Here is a 17,414-nt window from a genome sequence, read left to right on the forward strand (position 1 = left end):
CGGTTCACAGAGACGACTGTTGCTTTGCATCTGGCAGAATAGGCTTCAGTATGTTACCACCTGTGGAATTTCCACGTTAAGCGTTCACCTGGTTGATCTAAGAGGTGTTTATACGTATGTCCAATGCTGCTGCTTTCTGATACCTGTGACTCCATCCTGTTGGTGGCAAAATGTCCTTGCACAAAGAGTGTTGTTTTCTCTCACTTTGATCAGACCTACAAACACACAATTTTATTCCTGCCACTATTACCTTAATTTTTAAGTTGCTTCCCACCCTCCCCCCCAAATATCCGTTAATCTTCTTAATCTCTGGCCATGGTCCCTGGCGTGCATTCAAGTTTAGGTATGCTTCCAGAATATGCCTATTCACAGGTAAATTACTGCCATCTGTCAGATACAGAGTAGCATCCACATGGAACGTGTTAATCATCTTAGAGGATTTGTTGCCACCTCTGTGACCCACCCACCTCATTTCTGCTGCTTTCCACCTGTATCTTTTATACCAACTGTGAATTTTACCTCATACCATTTGCTAAGACCTTAAGAAATATTAATTTTTTTTAACCAAAGAGGCCACATTTCCATAGAGGGTATATAGAAATCAGTGAAGGGATATAGATATTTTGAAAAATCTCCTTAATGTCTATGAAAAACCTGTACCCACCACCAATCCTCCACCAACTTTCTCATGATCCTCTCTTTACTCCTTTCCTTAATTCCCTCCCGCCCACAAAATTTCTATACCTTCCACGTTGGTCAGAACGGGGAGGAATTATAGGCCACCTAGAAACCCATCCGGTAGGCGAGACTTGATGACAAGGTCAGTGACTAGCTTTGGTTCTTGGGGGGGAACAACTTTCTCTTTCAAACACATACAGACCATTTGCCCATGCAGGAAGTTAAAGTAGTATTGTTTTCAACACTTAAAGATGGGAGAGGCCATAAAACCTAGGTTTTGTTTTATGTGAGTCTTTAAAAAGTACATAAATAGAATATGTTTATTGTAAGAATAGTAGAAAACACAGATAAGCAAAATGAGGAAAATAAAACTCAGCTTTAATTAGATTTTTCGGATGTAATTACATTAACACTGTGGTTCTAATTATCTCAGACACTTTTTAACCGGTGAGCAGGGGGGGTGATGTGCAGCAGATAAAATGCACTCTGAAGCCACTTTTTTCTTAACCATATATCCTAGACATCTTATCTTGCTATTAAATATTCTTCTACAGAATTATTTTAATGGCTGTTTGGTTTTCCATATCATTTTGACACATAACTTATTTTTAACACTCATCTCTCCTTGTGAGATATTTTGTATTTTCTTTTTATATTCTTATAAGCAAGGCTTTAATGACCATCCCATATAAATATAAGCATTTCTCAAACTAAAACTATGATAATAGTGAGAATAAAATGTTAAGTATTCAGTTGTTAAAAATTCAATGTTAAGTATTCAGGTAAATGTAAGTACCTGAGCAGGATACACAGAGTCTATGAATACTTTATTTTCAGTTAGTGCCCAGTTTAAAAGGACCTATTATTTTGTGGTTTAGAGTTTCATCCTGCGTAAGGTTCATTTATGAGACAACATCCACCGGGACTATATCTGATCAAAGTGAGTGTGATAAAAGGTGTTCACATGATGCATGCTTTGCTTTGTGTGGGTTAACTATATTAGGATCAGCCTGGGGTACAAAAGGAAAAATGGCAATGTTTTCAGCAATATGCAGCAAGTGTTTTAAGGTTTAGTAAAACATAATTCTAGAAAGTCAGCGATTGACTAAAGAAAATTTTACTTAAGAAATACGAGCTATTGAAACAATGGCCTTATTATTTTAGGACATTCAGAAACAATATATCAAGATAATATGGCACAGTGTTTAAGAGCCAGACTGTGGAACTGGGCTCCCTGGGTTTGAATCCCAGCTCTTTCACTACTGGAAATAGACTATGCTGATTTTGATCATTTTACTTGCTGCTATGGTCTGAATATTTGTGTCCTAGAAAAATTTATCTTGATACTTAATACAATAAGAATAAAAGGTGGATACCTTTTATTTATTTTATCTCTCATTACTAACAATTTAGTCTCCCTCGAGCACAGAGCTGTCATTCATTGTATAGTCACAAGGTAAGTTGCAAACCCAACCCTTGACTAAAGGGATTGTCAAGAATACCCCTGTTGGATATTTAGTGACTCTCCTTGATTTCGTTAATCAGTAATGAATTTCATTAACTCATTAATAAAAGCTGGATCCTTTTAGGGGTCATGAGGGTGGAATTCTTATGAAAGGGATTAGTCTTCTTGCAAAAGAATCTTGGGGGGAGTTGGTTTGCCCCTTCCATCATGTCAAGACACATAGAAGACACCATCTGTGAGAAACAAGGCCCTCATCAGACACGAAATCTACTGGTGCCTTGATCTTAAACTTCCCAGCCTCTTGAACTACGAGTGATAAATTTGTGTTTTTAAAAAATTACTCAGTCTAAGGTATTCTTTATAGAAGCCCTAATAGGCTAAGACACTTTTCTTTACTAGTGCCTCAATTTCCTCAGTCATGTGAAAGGAGATAGTGCCAACTGCAGAAACTCGCTGAAGGTAATAAATAACTGTAAACACGAGACACTTAGAACTGTGTCTCTGACTCATTACAACCCATATGTAAATGTTTGCTCTCATCATGAGTGTCAGGGTCTGGAATTTCTCTGGCACTGAAAGGATCAGCTATAATTGTTTTAGCCCAGGTGTCCCCAAACTACGGCCCGCATGCGGCCCCCTGAGGCCATTTATCTGGCCCCCCGCCACACTTCAGGAAGGGGCACCTCATTCATTGGTGGTCAGTGAGAGGAGCACAGTATGTGGCAGTCTTCCAACGGTCTGAGGGACAGTGAACTGGCCCCCTGTGTAAAAAGTTTGGGGACACCTGTTTTAGCCCTTATATAGGATAAAAGGATAATGGTAAAATGTGGCACTCTTCTACTTCCTTTTTTGCTAATTATACAAAACCTATTCTGAAAACCACATTTCATCCCCTGCTCAGAGGCTCCAGGTGGTGGCCAAGAGTACATCTCTTTTCAAATAGCTGGATCAGGTCCTCATGCTGCTGTGGTCGTTGCTGGTTATCTTCGGTGAGTTCAATAATTTGGCTGAGATCTGAAGTGGCAGCAGAATGAGGTCTACAGTTCCCAAAAGGTTGGAGGTTTTATCGGACCCAGGGAATGGTGGGGGTGCTCAGGTCCTTCCTCCAGCCTGGGCTTCAGAGGCAGATGCAAAGAAGTAGGCTGAGGACGATGAAATTGCTGCACATCCATTAAGCATTAAGCACAATGCTTAGTGTTCAGGGTAGAACGCTTTGCCATTTGCTGGTCATGAATTGCTATTTTAATGTCTTAGATCTCATTGAATAAGATGTTCTCATAGTAAAATGTTCATAATATTGGCATTTAGTATGCCCTTCTCCTCCATGAACACTGATTATTTAATTGTTATCTATAAGATTTGGGTTCAGCAGATGCATTGAGACCCTTTGCTAATGTTCTTCTGTTTAATGTGGACGATGAGGGCGATGACAGCTGCTGCTAGAAAATAAGATTCTTGGCTGGGAGCGGTGGCTCATGCCTGTAATCCCAGTACTTTGGAAGGCCGAGGTGGGTGGATCACCTGATGTTAGGAGTTCGCGGCCAGCCTGGCCAACACGGTGAAATCTTGTCTCAACTAAAATGCAAAAATAAGCTGGGTATGGTGGCAGGTGCCTATAATCCCAGCTACTTGGGAGGCTGAGGCAGGAGAATCCCTTGAACCCAGGAGGTGGATATTGCAGTGAGCCAAGATCACACCACTGCATTCCAGCCTGGGTGACAGAGTGAGACTCCATCTCAGAAAAAAAGGAGATTCCTTTCTCTATGCTGTGGAGGCACTAAATAAGTATTTGTTACTGGAATAAAAGGGCTCTAACATAAAATATGGCCACAGGAAAAAACTGATTTATTGATTTCTTTGAACTCTCATGATGTATGTTTCCTGATGAGCCCTTTATGATCATGTTGTCATGTCTGTCTACCACTTGAAAAGTCTGAGTGTGAGGTAGACTTGTGGGGGATGGCGGAAGAAAAATGAAATCAAGGAGAGTTACTAAATATCCAACGTGGGTATTCTTGGCAATCCCTTTAGTCAAGGGTTGGGCTTGCAACTCGCCTTGTGACTAAACAATCTATTTCTCTAATCTCTCCTTACTAACAATTCAGTCTCTCCTCGAGCACACATCTTGAGAGATTAGGGAAACAGAAAAGAAAGAAAAAATGGAAAGAAGTTTTTGAGCAATTTACCAGAGTAATATAAATTTATCAATTATAAGGGCAAATGCTGTGTGCTAATCTCTGGCTTTTGATCTCCTCACAGCTGCAGTCAATGAACAGGCAGGTGAGTCCTCCTTGTCTTTGTTGTTGGTCTCAGGTGTATCAGTTACCCAGCTACCCCAGGGTTCTGTCATGGTGGCTCTGGAAAGCCTGTGAAGACGTCCTAACAGTACTGCCCTCCAGGCCGACGTGTTCTGAGGTCACGCAGCCTGTTTCCGCCACTGCTTGCATGTCTGGACGACCAGGTCCCACCCAGCCTTCTCAAGGTCCCAGATGCTTGCCTCTGCTTTAAAAGCCTGGCTGTATTGAAGGTCAGTAATGTCTGAAAGAAGGCGTGCAGATTGGAGAACAATTTGGAGAGAATTGTTTTCCTGCCCATAGGACTCTAATGCCTCAATACTGTCTGGCTGCACGCTGAATGTTTTCACGGCTCTGCAAAGTTATTTATAGAGGAAAATGTCAGAACTACAAACTTCTGCAGGGTCAATAAACGTGTCCTCATTGCTTCTCTAGCTCTAGCTCAGGAGTCAGCAAGCTTTTCTTGTAAAAGGCAAGAGAGTAAAGAGGCTAAGCTTTTCAGGTGTGTGCTGTTAACTGTGGTAGCAGGCAAGACCATACGTAAATGAATGAGGATAGCTATATTCCAATACCATTTTGTTTACCAAAACAATGTTGGCCAGCTCACAGGCCATAGTTTGCCAACCCCTGCTCTAGATTTAGTATTTAGTTTTGAGTTTTTAAAAATACATGTATTACTGTTCTAATCATAAAGACAGACATAAAGCTAATTTTATTTTACTCTGAGTTAAATCTGTGCTTAGTGAAGAAAGTCAATGGGAAAATTTTTTATTTTTTTTTTGAGAAAAAGAATAATAAGAAAAAGAATAAAGAAGAGGAAGATAGCGAAAGAGGAAGAAGGAGAGAGAATGGGGGTATTGCTTTGTTGCCTGGGCTAGAATGCAGTCTAAATATGGGTATGCCTATAATTATCCTTGATAATGGAGACATGAAAGAAAATGAGGGAAGAGAGTAACAAACAAGGAGCCAACCAACATTTCGTTTAAACTTCTAAGTTGATATGATGTGGTACTGATAAGAGTGTATATTTTGTGTAAAGTGGAGAGTTCTATAAATGTTAATTACGTTTACTTGTTCCAGATCTGAGTTCAAGTCCTGGATATCGTTAATTTTCTGTCTCATTGATCTGTCTAATATTAATGCTGAAGTCTCCCACTATTATTGTGTGGGAGTCTAAGTCTCTTTATAAGTCTTGTATGTCTGGGTATTCCTGTATTGGGTGCGTGTATATTTAGGACCTTTAACTCTTCTTGTTGTTGCATTGATTCTTTTATCATATATAATGTCCTTCTTTGCTTCTTTTGATCTTTGTTGCTTTAAATACTATTTTATCAGAGGCAAAAATTGTAACTTCTGCTTTTTATTTATTTATTTTTGCTCTCTGGTTGGTTGGTAAGTCTCTCTCCATCCCTTGTTTTGAGTCTTTGTGTATCCTTGAATGTGAGATGGGTGTGGATGCAGCATGCAGTTTTAGTTTTTTGTCCAAATTGCCTGTCTTTGAATTGAGGAATTTAGTCAATTTAAATTTAGAATTGATAATGATATATGTGAGTTTAATACTGTCATTTAATATTAGCTGGCTATTTTGCCCATTAGTTTAGGTAAATTCTTCATTATATTGATGTTCTTTACTTTTTAGTATTTTTTAGAAAGGCTGATACTGTTCGTTCCTTTCTATGTGTAGTGGTTCTTTCAGAAGCTCTTGTAAAGCAGGCCTGGTGGTGATGAATTCTCTGAGTGCTTGCTTGTTCACAAAAAACTTTATTTTTCCTTCACTTACGAAGCTTAGTTTGGCTGGATGTGAAATTCTTGGTTGAAAGTTCTTTTCCTTTAGGATGTTGAATATTGGTCCCCACTCTCTTCTGGCTTGTAGGGTTTCTGCTGAGAGATCTGCTGTGAGTCTGATAGGCTTCCCTTTGTGGGTAACCTGACCTTTCTCTCTGGCTGCCCTTAGTATTTTCTCCTTCATTTCAACCCTGGTGAATCTGATGATTATGTGCCTTGGAGTTGCTCTTCTTGAGGAATATCTTTGTGGTGTTCTCTGTATTACCTGGAGCTGAATATTATCCTGCCTTACTAAGTTGGGAAAATTTTCCTGAATAATATCCTGAAGCATATTTTCCAGCTTGGATTCATTCTCTTTGTCACATTCAGGTACACCTATCAAGCGTAGATTAGGTCTTTTCACATAGTCCCATATTTCTTGGAGACTTTGCTCGTTCCTTTTTATCCTTTTTTCTCTAGTCTTATCTTCTTGTTTTATTTCATTGAGTTGGTCTTCGACCTCTGATATCCTTTCTTCTGCTTGATCAATTCGGCTGTTAAAACTTGTGCATACTTCACGTAGTTCTCGTATTGTGTTTTTCAGTTCCATCAATTCACTTATTTTCCTCTCTAAATTTTGTATTCTTGTTGACATTTCGTCAAACCCTTTTTCAAAGTTCTTAGTTTCTTTAGATTGTGTTAGCATAAGTTCTTTTAATTCACAGGAGTTTCTTATTATCCACGTTTTGAAGCCTGCTTCTGTAATTGGAACACACTCGTTCTCCATCAAGCCTTGTTTCATTGCTGATGAGGAACTGGGATCCCCTGCTGAGGAAGAGGCGTTTTGATCTTGGGTATTCTCAGCCTTTTTTGACTGTTTTCTTCCCTTCGTTGTAGATTTATCCATCTGTGGTCTTTATAATTACCGTCTTTGTAATTGGGTTTCTGAGTGGACGTCCAACTTATTGATTCTCAGCGCCGAAATCTGAGCAACCCACTGCGCCGACCAAATCAGCGGCGTTAAGATTGATGGTGCTTTTCTTTTTCTTTTCTTTTTTTTTTTTAAAGAATAAAGAAGAGGAAGAAAGAGAAAGAGGAAGAGGGAGAGAGAATGGGGGTATTGCTTTGCTGCCCGGGCTAGAATGCAGTCTAAATATGGGTATGCCTGTAATTGTCCTTAATAATGGAGACATGAAAGAAAATGAGGGAAGAGAGTAACAAACAAGGAGCCAACCAACATTTCGTTTAAACTTCTAAGTTGATATGATGTGGTACTGATAAGAGTGTATATTTTGTGTAAAGTGGAGAGTTCTATAAATGTTAATTACGTTTACTTGTTCCAGATCTGGGTTCAAGTCCTGGATATCGTTATTAATTTTCTGTCTCATTGATCTGTCTAATATTAATGTTGAAGTCTCCCACTATTATTGTGTGGGAGTCTAAGTCACTTTATAAGTCTTGTATGTCTGGGTATTCCTGTATTGGGTGCGTGTATATTTAGGACCTTTAACTCTTCTTGTTGTTGCATTAATTCTTTTATCATTATATAATGTCCTTCTTTGCTTCTTTTGATCTTTGTTGCCTTAAATACTATTTTATCAGAGGCAAAAATTGTAACTTCTGCTTTTTATTTATTTATTTTTGCTCTCTGGTTGGTTGGTAAGTCTCTCTCCATCCTTTGTTTTGAGTCTTCGTGTATCCTTGAATGTGAGATAGGTCTGGATGCAGCATACAGTTTTAGTTTTTTGTCCAAATTACCTGTCTTTGAATTGAGGAATTTAGTCAATTTAAATTTAGAATTGATAATGATATATGTGAGTTTAATACTGTCATTTAATATTAGCTGGCTATTTTGCCCATTAGTTTATGTAAATTCTTCATTATATTGATGTTCTTTACTTTTTGGTATTTTCTGAAAGGCTGATACTGTTTGTTCCTTTCTATGTGTAGTGGTTCTTTCAGAAGCTCTTGTAAAGCAGGCCTGGTGGTGATGAATTCTCTGAGTGCTTGCTTGTTCACAAAAAACTTTATTTTTCCTTCACTTATGAAGCTTAGTTTGGCTGGATGTATAATTCTTGGTTGAAAGTTCTTTTCTTTAAGGATGTTGAATATTGGTCCCCACTCTCTTCTGGCTTGTAGGGTTTCTGCTGAGAGATCTGCTGTGAGTCTGATAGGCTTCCCTTTGTGGGTAACCTGACCTTTCTCTCTGGCTGCCCTTAGTATTTTCTCCTTCATTTCAACCCTGGTGAATCTGACGATTATGTGCCTTGGAGTTGCTCTTCTTGAGGAATATCTTTGTGGTGTTCTCTGTATTACCTGGAGCTGAATATTATCCTGCCTTACTAAGTTGGGAAAATTTTCCTGAATAATATCCTGAAGCATATTTTCCAGCTTGGATTCATTCTCTTTGTCACATTCAGGTACACCTATCAAGCGTAGATTAGGTCTTTTCACATAGTCCCATATTTCTTGGAGACTTTGCTCATTCCTTTTTATCCTTTTTTCTCTATTCTTGTCTTCTTGTTTTATTTCATTGAGTTGGTCTTCGACCTCTGATATCCTTTCTTCTGCTTGATCAATTCGGCTGTTAAAACTTGTGCATACTTCACGTAGTTCTCGTATTGTGTTTTTCAGTTCCATCAATTCACTTATTTTCCTCTCTAAATTTTGTATTCTTGTTGACATTTCGTCAAACCTTTTTTCAAAGTTCTTAGTTTCTTTAGATTGTGTTAGCACAAGTTCTTTTAATTCACAGGAGTTTCTTATTATCCACGTTTTGAAGCCTGCTTCTGTAATTGGAACACACTCGTTCTCCATCAAGCCTTGTTCCGTTGCTGATGAGGAACTGGGATCCCCCAGTGAGGGAGAGGCGTTCTGATCTTGGGTATTCTCAGCCTTTTTTGGCTGTTTTCTTCCCTTCGTTGTAGATTTATCCATCTACGGTCTTTATAATTACCGTCTTTGTAATTGGGTTTCTGAGTGGACGTCCAACTTATTGATTCTCAGCGCCGAAATCTGAGCAACCCACTGTGCCGACCTAATCAGCGGCGTTATGATTGATGGTGCTTTTCTGACTCTGCACCAAGAACCGACGCTCCGAGGCGCCGGCAAAACCGCCTCGCCGGTCACAAGAGTCGCGCTGGCGACCCGTGGGGCTTCTCCGCTGGGAATCTCCTGGTGCGTGAGCAACAAGAATTCATGTGAAGGTGTGGCGTCCTCTCGTTCTTTGCGTTTTCAGTGGGAGCTACAATCCCGAGCTGCTAGTGATCAGCCATCTTGGGTCTCTCCTGGGAAAAAATATTTTATTCTGTAAACAGAATCTTCACATGAGGCAAGACAAAATCTAAAGTAAGGGAGAATTGTTTCTTTGTCTATTGAATGTTGGCTACCAGGTGGAAGGGGCTCTTTGAGCTCTAAGGAACAGTGTGGGGATAAGCAGATCCTGGCCTCACCTTGAATAGAACAAGAGCATCCAGGGAGAGCTTCAGGGGTCCTATGTGGAGTGTGTTGAGGAACAAGTCTGGTCTCTCGCATTCATTCTGCCCACATAAGGTCCCAGAGCTCCACCCTGTGATACCTATCCCTCCACTGTCTGGATGAAAATTAGGGGAAACCTCAATCAATACTCAAGAGGTTTCTGATCATTAGTGGAATCATGCCAGGGTGGCAGGCTCCCTGAAGTGAATCACCTACAACCATTCAGAGAACAGGGTAACAGCCACTTCATTCTCTTACCTTTCCTTTCCTTGCACAAGAGCTTCTTAGAAAGTTGAGATGGTCTTCTCAAGTTTGAGATCTTTTCTTTTTAAAAAGAGTAAGAGGAAATTTAGTCCAGCATGAGGTATTGGAAAGAGCAGGACTTATATAGCCAGAAAGACCAAACTGAAATCATGGCTTTGCTATAAACCTGCTATGTAGGCTGGGCATCACTTGGCCTCTGAACCCCAGTCTTCAGGGAAAAGTTTCTGGTCTGTTGAGAATTACACTCCTCTGCAGGGTTTGAAAATGCTAATCAGCATAGCAGCTGAAAAGGTCTTTCTGTCCCCATCCATTGCCTCAACTGGTCTTCTACCCCATTTCCTCTTTTCAGCCCCACCCATACGCTGCACTTACCACCTGGGACCTTGTCCTTTCATATGATGTTCTGAGAAATACCATTTGCTTTTGGTTTTCGCTGAGAAATACCATTTGCTTTTGGTTTTCGCTGAGAAATACCATTTGCTTTTGGTTTTCGCTGAGAAATACCATTTGCTTTTGGTTTTCGCTGAGAAATACCATTTGCTTTTGGTTTTCACTGTAATGATATTTTTTTCACTGAAATTCTTGTGGAAAAAACATGATTCAGTCCCGTACATCTTGCCCCAAGTTAAATCTTTGTGCTCCTACTTATTTGCTTTTCCCAAGAACTTCTCTGTTCACAACCTACCCTTCTCCCTGCCCCTTACCATTGTCCCTCCAATGCAGTTCTCCTCTGTACTCTCGGGGGGTCAGGAAGATTCTACTGGGCACCTCTGTAGGGAGAGCCACTCTCGGGCAGTTGCTGGAGGGTTTGGAACTCCCTGAGGATGAACAAGTCAGCATTAGGGCTTATTGCCCTTCCCTTCTAGGGCCTCTGACTCCTTGCACTCCACTAATGGTGCATGCACGCAAATTAGAGCTCTTGCGGTTGCACCCCAGTGACAGCCAGTGTGGAGCCAGCACACTTCTGCTGAGGCCTCCAAACTGCCAGGTGGTTGGCATCGGAGCAGTGCTGGAAGCAAGTGGATACAAACTCTCACACAAACCCTGTTCTGACTCTTTGGGTTCCCTCATATGGAACTGTGGACCAACTTGTCTACCTCATAGGTAGGACATCACTCTCAGGGGTTTTGACTTCAAATCACCTTCATTTATTCAGTTCCCCTGAATCCACCCCACCTCACAGACCTGAAACCCATTATTTTGGTTGCTCTTGAAGTGCAGTTACGATGTCCTCTTATTCCTCCTCAGCCATCATTAGCCTTTGCCACAAAGACATCCCCCATTGAGGCTGCGAAGATGTGTGGCTGAGTGGTCTGTAAATGCCAGCACCATCGTGTGCTTCTCACAGAATCCTTAAGGCAGCCTGATGAGAGGCAAATGCTCTTTGTTGTTCCATTTCTCAGATGAGAAACTGTAACCGAACACAGGTCCACCTGCCCACTGCTTGCAAAGACCAATTAACAAGGGAGACATCTGGAAGAAAGACAGTGACTTTTTAATTCAAAAACTTAGCTGAGGGGAAGCAGTGCAGGCTCCTGCCTTGAAAGTACCACTTCAGCTTCTGGGGCAGAAGGCAAGGGCTTTCAAAGGGGCACTTGGTGTGAACAGCATCCAGGGGATGCAAGGTGGTGCAAGTCTACATGATTTGCTTTGGATGGCATCTGGCTGGCTGGCACCAGTGTGGGCAGAGCTAGGTTGTAAATTGAGGCAATCTTCTGTTGGGAGAGAATTCTGGAGGCACCAGGTTTGCTTCGAGTTTCTGTCTCTGGAACCTTTAAGTAAACATAGATAAGCTTTCAGTGCAAGGAGTGGCTTGTGGAGAGAAGGTAAAGATTCTAATTGCGTTCCTAAAGAGCTAAGTAGGAGATGGGGGAAGGAAAAAGGTAAAAATACTTTTTTTTTTTTTTTCCTTAGAAAAATAGGATAGTTTATTACAAAACCGAGGTTCAAAGAGTAAAGTGCTTTGTCCAGTATCACACAGGTAACAAGAGGAGACTTGGATTCAAAGCAGTGTGATCTGGCTTTTCACCACTAGGTTCAATGTTCTGAGAACTGAAATCAATCAGTATCCCCTGGTGAGACTCTCTGGCTGCATCTTTACTTCCTGCCTCTAAGCTTTAGCCTCTCTCCCCAGCGATTCCTCTTGGGGGCTGCAAGTCAGCTCACCCAGCTGCTCCCACTTGCTGGTCTGCTATTAGGGACTCAGGATCATCCACTCCTCACTGCTCTCCACCCTCCGGCTTGCTCTTGGGGCAGTCTGCCTCTTACCAAGCAGTTTGAGGACACGAATCATCCCTAACGCCCAACTCAAAGTCTCACTTTGTCAGCGGTGGCTGGAGCCAGTGAGACTGCCTGTCTTGCCCTTTTCGACAGCGTCTCTAATCATGACTCCTCTTCCTATCACCAGGGGCGTTCTCTACAGGAATCTCTTCTGTTTGTGGAGGAAGACTGTACCAGTGGTTTAAAAGTCAGCTTGATTCCAAGTCCCACAGTGGAGTTTCCATGAGATCTAGTATCCATTTGCAAAGGAGGCTACCAGTCTTGAATTAAGTTAGTTATTTCTCCAACACACCTTTTCTGCCCTTCTAATTTCATTTTAAAAAATTAGATTGTTCCCCAATGTCCAACAGGTAATTCTAGTTCTGTTGGAACGGCCAGTAGCAAACCATACATTTTTCCAAAAATGATACTTCAAAACTCCACGAATCTCCTGTGACTTTTTGGCTCTAGCTCTGCAGTAGTATTTTATGAGTCATCACATCTCTTATTCTATTGACTTCTACTTCCTTCTACACATCTGACAGTCCTGACACAATTGAATAGTGATAAGAAGATTTTTATTTGAGGTATAACTTAATTCTTTCTTTTGTGGTCAAAATCCTCTACTATAATCCTAAAATATCATGAAGATGTCAAAAACACAAAATATAGTCTGGTACCATAAATAAGTGAAGTGACAGGGTCAAAATAAGGAAAGCAACCTCTGGGGAGGACATTTGTCTTTGGCAATAGCTTTTTTCTTCATATGATCAGTCTCTAGGAACTGAGTCTTGGATTAAAAATAATCTCTACTTCATTGAATAGATGAGAAAAATGTTTTCTGTAAGCATTCAAGTAGAGAATTAAAGATACTGGATCTTATTCCAGTAACTGGCTTACTTCCAATAATCTAGGCCGCTTGATGCTTTTATCTGGTAAGGCAAGAAGAGGGAATGAGACCTGAATTTCTAACACAGTGTAGAGCTCTGAGGGCTGCATGAAGGCATGGTGGGGGGGGGCGGTGGTGGTGAGAAAATAAAGTGCCCACTGAGGACAGTGGTTTCCCTGTGTGGTGTCACTGGTGGAGAAGGCTGAAGATGAGGAGTTTATCAGAACATTCCTTCATGAACAGTAAAAAATCAAGTTTACTTTGACACCCCTGCAATAGACGGAATATTTGTATCTCCCTCAAATTCATATGTTGAAACCCTAATCCAGATGTGATGGTATTTGTAGGGGGGGCCTTTGGGAGGTAATAAGATCGTGAGGGTGGAACCACCATGAATAGGACTAATGCCTTTATAAGAGTCCAGAGAGCTAGCTGGTTCTTTTTTCTACCATGTGAGGGTAGAGCGAAAAGTTGGCAGTCTGCAGCCTAGAAGATGGCCCCCACCACAACCCGACAATGCTGGCACCCTGACCTCAGACTTACAACCTCCAGAACTGTGAGAAATAAATCTCTGTTATTGATAAGCCACTTAGCTTATGGCATCTTGTTACAGCAGCACAAGCTGTAACAACCCCTCAAGAAACATGGGATGCAAGTCTCAGTAATGAAGGCGTGGGTTGGAACCTCTTGTTTTACGTTGTCTAAAGTAGAGGCTGTGCCTGGGAGCACCCCACTGCCAACGAAGCCTGTCTGGGTTCTCTGCAGAAATGGCAAATCGAGTTTCCCTCCTTCCCTTGCAGGCAAGCTGACCCTTTCGGCGCCCTCTTCTGTCTTTGAAGGAGACAGCATAGTTCTGAAATGCCAGGGAGAACCGAATTGGAAAATCCAGAGGATGGCTTACCACAAGGATAACAGAGAGTTATCTGTTTTCAAAGCAGTCTCAAGGTTCCAGATCCAAAGTGCAGTTTTAAGTGACAGTGGTGACTATTTCTGTAGTACCAAAGGAAAGATGTTGGTCTCGGATAAAAGATCAAATATAGTAAAGATCAGAGTCCAAGGTAAAACCCTCGCTTCTTTGGGATGGGCTGGGTAAGAGACCACAGCATCAAGGCAGGGTGGGTACTGGGTAGGCGGAAGCTGCTCATGGCCAGATCTAGACTGAGACGCTTGTGGTTTGACCATCAGGGGAGCCATGATGGGTAAGAGGTGTCCGGCTCTGAATGTCTTGTTTGCTGGAGTTGCTTCTTACCGGAAGCTTTTCAGCAGGAACCTTAGACCTCACTGCTTTGGGGACTGTTGTGACCCTTCTCTCTAGAGCTATTTCAACATCCTATGCTGATAGCCAGTGACTTCCAGCCCATCGAAGGGGGTCCAGTGAGCCTGACATGTGAGACCCGGCTTTCTCCGCAGAGGCTGTATGTTCAGCTTCGGTTCTGCTTCTTCAGAGAAAACCAGGTCCTGGGGTCAGGCTGGAGCCGCTCCCCAGAGCTCCAGATTCCTGCCATGTGGAGTGATGACACAGGGTCTTACTGGTGCAAGGCAGAAACGGTGACTCCCAGGGTCAGCAAGCAGAGCCTCCAATCCCAGATTCATGTGCGGAGTAAGTATCGGTGAGGCTGGGCCTGGAGAGAAAAGATAGGAGTGCTATAGCTTCAGTTTGAATTGCTAATCTTCTCGTTTCCTTGTTCAACTCCTGTCCTTGAAGAAAGTGAACATTAAGCTAGAAACGCCCCCCCACCCCATATTGCTCCTGACTTCTTTCTTCATAAGAATCAGAAATGGACTAAGCCCCTTATCATTTTTTTTATTAAAGTAATATTCATTGATCAAGCCTTGATTGATCACTGACTGTAGGCCTTGTCATTTAGCAGTGGGTGGGGTACTTTGAAAGACAAACCCCCTGGTTTCTAATGGCTCTCCAAATGTCTCCACATGCTGAAATTGCAACACAAATTGACTTATCGGAAGGCAATGTGGTGCTATAGTGTATAGCGCTATCTGAAGCTTCAGGAAAAGCAGATCTGAGTGAACGGAGTGGTCAGAGGAGATGTTGTATTTGGTTGAACCTTGAAATTAAGAATGATAGAGGAATTGTTATTGGGACTGTGACTTTTCCAAGGCAGGACTGATGATATCAGTGCCCTCTATATTCTGTGCAAAAGGCATCTGTCTGCAAGTGACTCTTTCAAGAAATTGAACAGTTTCCTGTCTCATGGAGTGGATGATCCATCACAAATTCTTTAAATATCACCATCCATGAAATTAGCCAGGGTTAGGCCATACAAATATCTTTATCCACATTCGTCAAGGATAATTGTCATAGATTCCTTACCTCCATAGGAATGCTTATAATGGATTCTCTATACAATCTCCACATCCCCACTCCTTGCGTTGGAGAATGGAATCGGTCAAACCCTGTTCCCAGAGTTTCCCTTAGAGTTCTCACCTGTTATCTTATATCCATCTAGGAATTCCCATCTCTAATGTGAGCTTGGAGGCCCGGGCCCCTGGGGGACAGGTGACTGAAGGACAGAGACTGATCCTGCTCTGCTCAGTGGCTGGGGGTACAGGAAATGTCACGTTCTCCTGGTACAGAGAGGCCACAGGCACCAGTCTGGGAAAGCAAACCCAGCATTCCCTGTCAGCAGAGCTGGAGATCCCCGCTGTGAAGGAGAGTGATGCCGGCAGATATTACTGTCAAGCTGACAACGGCCATGAGCCTATCCAGAGCAAGGTGGTGAATATACCTGTGAGAAGTGAGTGACACTCTCATTCATATCTGCCATAAATTCCCAAACCAAGGTCATGGTCCACAGGAGTCCTGAGGAAATTTCAGGAGGCCCCAGGGATTAGTGTTGTGGAGAACCAAAAGCAATTTGCAAATGGGTTACCCTTGCAGGTTAGGCTGCTGACCTGTTTCTTTTTGTGGAAGGAAATATAAAGAGGGCTGCAGCTGATTATGAAGCATAAGCATTCTTGCCATACTACAATAGGATAATAAAACATCCATTACAGGCCGGGTGCGGTGGCTCAAACCTGTAATCCCAGCACTTTGGGAGGCCGAGGCGGGTGGATCACGAGGTCAAGAGATTGAGACCATCCTGGTCAACATGGTGAAACCCCGTTTCTACTAAAAATACAAAAAAATTAGCTGGGCATGGTGGCGCGTGCCTGTAATCTCAGCTACTCAGGAGGCTGAGGCAGGAGAATTGCCTGAACCAGGAGGCGGAGTTCGCGCCATTGCACTCCAGCCTGGGTAACAAGAGCGAAACTCTGTCTCAAAAAAAAAAAAAAAAAAAAAAAAAAAAAAAAAAAAACATCCATTACATGAAACCTTGGGGCTCTGGGCCAGGGAGTGTCATGGATCTACAAGGTTTGTAGTGGTAACAGCCTGCTTCATTTTATGTCATTTCCTTCAACGTGATTACAGTTTTTCTACCTTGCAGAGATTGCACTCAAAGGGAGACGTGTTATTGGTGATTTACTGGTGTGGGAAATCACCCGGTAGCCCAGTGGCCATTTCTATTCTAACCCATTCCTACAGTTCTCAACCAGGCTGAACAAACACACCAAAACATATGCTTAGAAATGCTCCTATGTATCAGTTTTCCCAGGAACAACTAGAATATTATAGAAATCTTATAATTATTTCCTGATAAAAAAATTACAGGATACAAAACAAATGAAATGAAAAGAGGGCTGGATGGGCACAAGAAAACAATCAGATGAGAACAACATATGACTATGTCTGTAGGTAGCACCCCGGAAATGATATTCTCCCCAAACTTCTAAATATATTGCTGAGAAAATTACCTCTGACTGTTGTAGCGGGAATGTGAGAATGGAAAGGACACGATACCCACGGGGCCAGGCCCTTTGCTGAGCCTGCAGGATGGGAGTCTGTGAATCTATTGCAGCATCACAAATCTTTTCTGATAACCCCTCTCTGTGTCTGTCAGTTCCAGTGTCTTGCCCTGTCCTCACCCTCAGGGCTCCCAGGCCCCAGGCTGTGGTGGGGGATCTGCTGACGCTTCACTGTGAGACCCAGAGAGGCTCTTCCCCGATCCTGTACTGGTTTTATCATGAGAATATCACCCTGGGGAACAGCTCAGCCCCCTCTGGAGGAGGAGCCTCCTTCAACATTTCTCTGACTGCAGAACATTCTGGAAACTACTCCTGTGAGGCTGACAATGGCCTGGGGGCCCAGCGCAGCCACGCAGTGCTGATCTCCATCTCAGGTGGGTGGGTGTTACCTGGATACAGAGTATGATGACAATGGCTGTGTCTCACCAGTCTGGAGACGTCTGCTATGCGTGAGGAGGGG

At 42.3% G+C, this 17,414-nt stretch overlaps 1 protein-coding gene across 3 annotated transcripts in view; it reads left to right on the forward strand.

Moving 5' to 3' along the window:
- Positions 1–317: 317 nt before the first annotated feature.
- FCRL2 (Fc receptor like 2) overlaps positions 318–17,414 on the forward strand; it is a 35,102-nt gene continuing 18,005 nt past the window's right edge. For 2 of the 3 annotated variants that reach the window (XR_012515041.1, XM_074389902.1), the window contains exons 1-4: positions 4,665–14,148; positions 14,406–14,690; positions 15,559–15,846; positions 17,050–17,328. Coding sequence is in view for 2 of the 3 variants with exons in the window: in XM_074389902.1 (XP_074246003.1) it covers positions 13,740–14,148; positions 14,406–14,690; positions 15,559–15,846; positions 17,050–17,328 (1,261 nt within the window). In the remaining variant the exon portion in view is untranslated. Of the gene's footprint in view, positions 3,133–4,402; positions 4,424–4,664; positions 14,149–14,405; positions 14,691–15,558; positions 15,847–17,049; positions 17,329–17,414 lie in introns of those variants that run through there. The other variant, XM_074389903.1, reaches the window with a different exon arrangement.

Source organism: Saimiri boliviensis, chromosome 19 (genome assembly GCF_048565385.1).
Source record: "Saimiri boliviensis isolate mSaiBol1 chromosome 19, mSaiBol1.pri, whole genome shotgun sequence".
Lineage (NCBI taxonomy): Eukaryota > Metazoa > Chordata > Mammalia > Primates > Cebidae > Saimiri > Saimiri boliviensis.